The sequence below is a fragment of the Planococcus citri genome, chromosome 4 (assembly GCF_950023065.1).
Source record: "Planococcus citri chromosome 4, ihPlaCitr1.1, whole genome shotgun sequence".
Lineage (NCBI taxonomy): Eukaryota > Metazoa > Arthropoda > Insecta > Hemiptera > Pseudococcidae > Planococcus > Planococcus citri.
This window is the reverse complement of record NC_088680.1, coordinates 47,750,612-47,758,174: the sequence shown is the minus strand read 5'-3', so window position 1 is coordinate 47,758,174 and position 7,563 is coordinate 47,750,612. Positions and strand designations below refer to the sequence as shown.

The window sequence follows — 7,563 nt, the reverse complement described above, 5'->3', positions numbered from 1 at the left end:
AAGAGGGAGAAAGGGAATACTTTACGAACAATTAAACTCGCAATGGCATATAGTAAAATTATTGTAAAATTTACGCAAGTACAAAAGGTCGCATGTTTTATACGTTTGGCCTGTTTTTTTTTCTGCGTTAATTTAAATTCTCTTTCTTTTTCATTTTCACACTATTATAAATAGAAGACGGTTGTCGTTACATAATTAATAAAGATGTTTATTGACTTGTTAATTATTCAGTAGGGTTTTACGTTTAATTAATGTTCAATTTTTTCGTCGCACCAAAACAATTGTATCAGCGTTTGTAGTTCAAGATAAAGTGACCAAACTGTAAACAAGTTTTGTGAAAATTTCCGCTTTGTAATCGATGTGTTCTCGAATTTGTAATACGTAGGTACTATAGGTAGAGGTACATACTTGATTCATTATTAACAGGTTGGTAAAGTGTATGAACAATAAAAAGAGACCAAACAATTTACCATTATTTTCAATGATGCCGATTGTCGATAAATTCTGCGAATTTGAATTCGAGCAAATTTTAGGAATAAATTAATGTGTTAATTGAAGTTATACATAGCTCATGAAAATACTCCATGAACTTCGCAAGTGATTTATGTCATCTTCTTTTCCGGAGTCGAAGGAACTGGATATGTAAGTATCACAGTACTACATTCAATATTCATCAACAATTCATCATTTTTCTCCATTTTTACAAAAATTAAATATTTCAAACCTGAAATTCCATATTTCTTGACCTATTTTAGGACATTAAATTAAATATTCATTGCACACTTGCACAGGTTCGCTGAAAGTCAATAGAAGTCAATTCACCATACTTATTTGGTTTAAAAATTTAAGAAATACAAAAATTGAATACTACTAAGGACACTAATGTATGTCAAGATTCAAGAATTTGAATTTTTCAACAACAAAAAACACTGCAATAAGGGATGGATGCGAATGCAACGATGAATGCCTTATATTTTCAAGGTATGCAACTAATCATAAAGCAGTGTTGTGAGTACGTGACAATTATTGGACGTATCTGTGAATTCCGGAACCATGATTTGTATAATTATTAATTTTAATTTATTTGACAAAACTTGTCACTTGTGTTTAAATAAAGCAATTTCATGTTCTCCAATTATTCTACATTAACGTTCAAATAATGTAAATCAGCCTATTTGGGCAATTAATGTTATTTTTAACATTCCATAAATTTGAGTTGAACTGTTGAAGTTCCCCGAACATTACACTAGAATGTATTTTTAGAAATAATTTCGTCGACTTGTTTTCTGTAAATATAATTCTTCTGCTTTCCAAATCAAATTTTTCAAAGTAGGTTAAAAACAAAGCAAATTCATAAATGCATATTCTTTGATCTCAGACTTGAGAAAAAATTGCTTTTTGAGCAATATTCGTAGATATTTTTTTTCGTCCTTCGAACAAGAAATTATGGTTTAAAAAAACACGTAGATTATGTAAGTTCATTTTCAAATATTGTACATCGTGTTTTCAACAGAAAACTTTAGATTTCGAGGGGAAAATGATTCAAGTGAGGATCGAGGATAACTGTGTTGAAAGTTATAGTCTGTTCACCAAAAGAAGGGACCGAGCTGGACAGAAAATTTTCTGTTTGCGGCCAAATATTTGCGCTGCGATTGAGGCCATCATTGAGAATTCGAGGTACGCTTACAATAAACAGCAAGAGAGTATTCAAATTTTCAATACTAAATTTCATTTTCACGTCAATTTTCCTATTTCATTTCAACTAAATACCTCTATTCAATATTTCATTTCATTCCAGATCAGAATTTGTACTTCATTCTACATACTTTTTCGATTTATGTAACATGATAATGTGTTTTGTACTTTAAAGTAAGCGCACCCTTAGTTTTCAGTGAATTTGCAACGCAAATATTTGGCTGAAAATACAAAACTTTTCGTTTAGACTCGGTCCCTTCTTTCGGTGAACAGACTATAGTTGATCGAGTTTGAACGATTCTGTAAACAAATTAAAAACACAAAAAAATTTAATTTCGCATAAATTTGTTTGAATTAAAGTCTCGTAAAAAAAATACCTTCATCATAATCAAACAAAATATATTCGGTATGATAATTCTTACAAAATTGTAAGAAAAACTGAAAATTCGAGACCACTTCGAATTTTCAGATTTCCTGACAATTTTAGAAATGCTTCAACAAACTTAATAAAAAAAAATACAAACACAAAACAAAAAACTAACAGAAAAATAAGAAGTATACAAATCACACAAAAATGATAATCTGCAAAAAGTATTTTTATAAAAAATGAACCTTTCAATTGTCATAATTCAAGTAAATAATAAAGATTCTACAAATTCAAAATAAGCTTTAACTTCCAGTCAAGATCAAAAAACAATATTATCAAAACTTAAAATGGACAATCACACATGATGATTTCGCAAAGCTTTTTTACATAAATGAAACTTTAAAAATATCATTACTTCTACTATTAAAAAAATTCAAGTAAAAAATGAAAATTCAACTAATTCAAATTAAGAACTTCGTCAATAAGACAATCGCACATAATAATTTGCAAAGCATTTTTGCAAAAATGAACTTCAAAAATATCTTATTTTAGCTACGCTATTAAAATTTTTTCTAAGTATGTATCTATAATAAAAATTCAACAAATTCAAAACAAGCTTCTAACTTCTAGGTTAAAAATGTTATCAAAACTTCAAACGGACAAGGGTCAGAATAATATTGAGATTATATTATATGAAATTATGAATCAGAACTACGCATACTTGGTAAAAACTTACGGACTGATAGTGATCATGATCACAGAATTTTATCCATAACACATAAAGATTAAGATGTGTTTGAAACAAGGATCACTCTGCATAAAGTAGCAGTTCTGTATGAGAAATATTTTTTAAATATTTAATTACTTAATAATAAATTTTAAAATCTAGGAAGGTAATTTATCACATTTTCGCACCCAGTCCTACGTTCGTCTACGTTCAGTCCGAGAACTATCATCATTCCTCCGATACATTTTGTACATTTTTAATGTACTGTTGAGGATTTATTTTGGTTAATTTAACCGCTACTACCTTGTGTCGTAAATGTAACAGTTGGGCAGTCTTGATTCTCAACTGGTCAAAATAGTCGCCAGTTATATCGGTCTGGGTCTGAGCATCGACTAATGTTACAGACTTGGTAGCACGAATTGAGCTCGGAGTTGGAGTCTGCTGCACAGCTGTACTATTCGATGCAACAGCAACACTTGGGACATTGTCAACTATATTCTCACTATTAGATGAAGGTTCAACAGACCAGGTGTAAGGTTTCTGAAATCAAACATACGTGTTTTTAGACCAATACGTACATATATCCAGTTATGATATCGATAATTAAATCATATTAATCAGAGAGTATTAATTTTTTTAAAAATGATAAGAAAATTCTCTCTTACACCAGGCACTCTTGAGAATTTTTTAATAAGTTTTCTCTTATACGATTTGTTCGCTGTATCTGTGTCTTCTTCTGATTGAGGAATTTTCCTCGTTGGTATCCAATCCACATTATCAGTTTCCAACAGCTGGGCTGGTTTTCCTAAAGCAAAAAGAGTGAAAGTGGTCATGATATGTGTTCACTTTAGAGATCAATTTCATGCAATTAAGTACAGGCAATATTACTCGTATTTATTCAGAATATTTCATCGTAGAAACACAGATCATTACCTGAAGTAAAATGGCAACGACAAATAACCTTGGTATCCACTACTTGCTCAGTAATATCACTTCTACGTAACGCTTGAAACCACGCATTTCTTCTTTTGAGAACCAATTCGAAATCTTCGAAATTTGAGAACGTTACTTTTGGGAACTTGAAATATTTACAACGTTTTCCTTCATGGCTACAGCCATACACCGCACACACTGTCATCTTCATTTATTTTTAATAAAACATGAACAAAAATTGGTAACAGACATGAAAAACAACACGTTCGATCTTCAGTTCCTGTTTCGAAATCGAAATGAACAGCTTGCTTGCGTCAGCTGTGTACCGGAGTCCCGACTTTTCAAGTTGGTTACGCAGACGCGGAGTCCTGACCGGGTCTGATAAGAAGCAGCTGTCTTGTGATAAGAACAACGACGAGGGGAAGATAACGAGAGTTTCCTCAGCCACAACTTGAGATTAGGTAACGTAGTAAAAAAATTAGTTTGGTTATGGTAATTTAGTATGTAAAATCGTTAGAATAATCTCACCGTCAAGTCAAATGTCAAAAGCGAAGGTACTAAGCTGATAGCTGGAGCGGTGAACATGGATAGAAGATTGAAAAATGGATCAGCTGTAGCCCATCAGTGTCGAGCGAAGTTAGCATCAGATGAAACGACGATATTTTCGACCAGTAACGTCTAAAAAATCATTCACAGTTGACGAAATTTTTCAGAGACCGGTACGAACAACAAAAACACAAAATGTTTTTCAGTCAGATGAAAGAACCTCTTACATTTTGATATTTTTCTAAAGTAGAAGTTCTAGATTCAGCGAGTTTGTTTCTCACGAATTATAAAATGTTTCAGGTATGATGTATGACTACTTCGAATCAAATAGTGTCTGTAGTCTGTGCTTGGAGGATATCTATCGCTTCATCAACTGTATTCGTAGAAAATGGTCTCCACACTCCACTCATTCAATCTTCGAAGAACACAAACTGAATTTGAAAGAACTGAGATTTGTATCTGTACTATATTCCCGGTAATTGGAAAAAAATCATCTTAATGCTACATTAAATATAAACAGCGATAACTCGAACGTTTTCGTTTCTTTTCAGATTAACTTTTTCGATTATCGCCGTCTGTTCATCAGTAAAACCGAACGTTTATCTAGCCCACATATCTACCTGTTGAGCAAAGATTAGATGTTGGTTTAACATCTTAATGTAAATATGAACTATCTATTTCGTTAACACTTGATAAACGTCCATTTTCTCCAATATTTTGTCCTCTCGAAAGGTGTTGAAGAAGGATTCCGGTGATTCGACTGTTGTAGGATGAGTGTCATAGATCGAATAAGACAAAAAAAAACAAATGAAAGTTGGTTCTTTTGTTGCTGTCATACACTGTAAGATCATTAATTTGGACACAAATGACAAATCTCCTATTCTTGTTATTATCAACTATGGTGATTATTTTAGTCTCTTGTTTCAAAGATTTCGAGGAAAGGCACCGGAAGACTTCCACAACAACCCGAACGAAATCCAGTTCAGAAGAAATTTGTTATTGTGTGATCTGATTTTATACAATATGTACATTGGCGAAGACTGACAACTCATTTAAACGAATAACAAAAAAATGCTATAAGGTAAATTTCTAAGTAAACCCAACATTTATTTACGATAATATACAAGTTGATTTTTATTTTAGCTTCATATTTTTACCAGTTATTCTTACACAAATCTACTTTAGTATTTTAATTTTTTTCTTCCAGGTAAAAAGAATCTACGAGTATTTGAACGTCACTCGTCAGTGAATATTCGTTAGTCAAAGAGGAGTAATCAACGTTTGGAAAATGACTTCAATATCGAAAACTGTAAAGCCGAAAGTCGCTCTTTCGTTGACCATCTCCGTCGAAAGGCTCAGCAACGTTGAAATTGACTCCAAGAATTGTAAAGATGAGTTGTGTTATGCTGGTTATATTCGAGTAGTATCCGAATCTATAGTGAATGGTGAGCAATTATCATCAATTTTTTGAATCTTTGTTTTTTAAGACAGATGTAACCTCGCTATATATACGGGGTGCCCAAAAGTCAGTTTACGCCATCAAAAGTCACATATAATTCAAGAACTAAGCTTCCTAAAGAAAAACTAATGACATTGATCTGATAGGGAATTTTATCCTCTACAATTTTCTTCAATGCCATTTTTCTCTAGGATGCACCGTTCGCCGGGAAAATCAACTTTTTTGTCGAAAAACGTGAATTCAAAAAAAAAAAAAAAAAAAAAAATTGGGGAAAAAATTTAAAATTATTTCAGCAGTTAATTTCAGCTATTTTTAACATGATTCCCATAATTTGATGAAATATAAATGATCTTTTCAAAAAAAAAGCACGTCAAAAATTTTTTTTCACAAAAACGCCAGACCCTTTGGAGGGGGGGGGGGGTGCTACCAAAATCTAATTTTGTAAAAATGAAAAAAAAATCGAGTGATATGTCAAAATATAGGTTTTTTGGGTCGAGAAACACGAATGTGAGGTCCTCTTTTCCCTCAGACCCTTTGGGGGCCGTTGGGGAGGTGCTACGATTCTTGAGATATCTCATCTCAAACGGGACTACATTATAATTAAATTAATGCGAAGTAATTGTAAGTGAATAAGGCATAAGTTCTTTTATTCAACTCGCTACAAAACCGCGATTGCGTGAAAATGTGTGTTTGAGTGTGTAGAATTTGGGTGTGGTTAGTTACTTTGCGACTAGGCGCGATTTTTCTAGTTATGATATAAAATAACCGACAATATCGGGTCGAATGATTAAAAAACTGACAGATGAAACCCCCAACCAAAAAAACCTGGATTTTGATACACTACTCGAATTTTTGTGATTTTTTCAAAATTTTATTTCAGTAGCACCTCCCCATAGAGGCTGAGTGAAAAAAGGACTTCAAATTCGTGTTTCTGGAACCAAAAAACATACATTTTGACGTATCACTCGATTTTTTTTCATTTTTACAAAATTTGATTTTGGTAGCACCTCCCCAAGGGCCCTCAAGGGCCCTCAAGAATACTGAGGAAAAAAATTACTTCAGATTCGTGTTTCTCGATCCAAAAAAACCTATATTTTGACATATCACTCGATTTTGTTTCATTTTTACAAAATTTGATTTTGGTAGCACCCCTCCCCCCCCCAGGGTCTGGCATTTTTGTGAAAAAAATTTTTGACGTGCTTTTTTTTGAAAAGATTATTTATATTTCATCAAATTATGGGAATCATGTTAAAAATAACTGAAATTAACTGCTGAAATGATTTTAAATTTTTTCCCCCATTTTTTTCATTTTTTTTTTTTTTTTTTTGAATTCACGGTTTTTGACATAAAAGTTGATTTTCCCGGCGAACGGTGCATCCTAGAGAAAAATGACAACGAAGAAAATTGTAGAGGATAAAATTTCCTTTCAGATTGTGATTTTTGATGGCGTAAACTGACTTTTGGGCATCCCTCTACGTAATGTACTATACTATAGTTCTTCGGCTCATTTTTTTTTTTACTTTAACAAGTACTTGTACTTATACAGTTACTTTTCGATTCTAGTTTTTGGAGATGCTCAACTGCAGCACAAATGGTGGAAGCTGATTCGCCGTCTCATTCAAGTTCTTTATAATGGAGTCAAAGGAGTACTCGATGAAAGTGTGTGATTCGAACAAGATTTTTTAGCGTTTAGAATTTATTATTAATTATTAAAATAATTAGTACACGTGAAGCAGTTGAACTTCGGTGTAAGAGTTTTTTCAGTGCGGCGAATTCACTATCGGTTTTCAGATTCCAATCACAGGGTTTCCTTATCCTTTTAATTTCACCGGAAAT

At 32.4% G+C, this 7,563-nt stretch overlaps 1 protein-coding gene and 1 long non-coding RNA gene across 4 annotated transcripts; one reads left to right on the top strand and one right to left on the bottom strand.

The window, feature by feature from the left end:
* Window positions 1–2,077: 2,077 nt before the first annotated feature.
* LOC135842952 (uncharacterized) lies at window positions 2,078–4,079 on the bottom strand. The gene is made up of 3 exons (XM_065360641.1): window positions 3,723–4,079; window positions 3,455–3,594; window positions 2,078–3,329 (listed from the first exon to the last, which is right to left on the bottom strand). Exons 1-3 carry the CDS (start codon window positions 3,931–3,933, stop codon window positions 3,018–3,020), a joined length of 663 nt encoding a protein of 220 aa, XP_065216713.1. The 5' UTR covers window positions 3,934–4,079; the 3' UTR covers window positions 2,078–3,017.
* On the top strand, window positions 4,074–7,459 carry LOC135842953 (uncharacterized). 3 transcript variants are annotated; one of them, XR_010558223.1, is made up of 8 exons: window positions 4,074–4,183; window positions 4,272–4,441; window positions 4,569–4,743; window positions 4,820–4,927; window positions 5,001–5,109; window positions 5,198–5,349; window positions 5,476–5,713; window positions 7,291–7,459. It is a non-coding gene; the product is annotated as an uncharacterized LOC135842953 (long non-coding RNA). The 3 variants fall into 3 exon arrangements; XR_010558222.1 differs by lacking the exon at window positions 4,272–4,441; XR_010558224.1 differs by lacking the exon at window positions 4,074–4,183 and having other exon boundaries at window positions 4,312–4,441; window positions 5,183–5,349.
* Window positions 7,460–7,563: the final 104 nt, after the last annotated feature.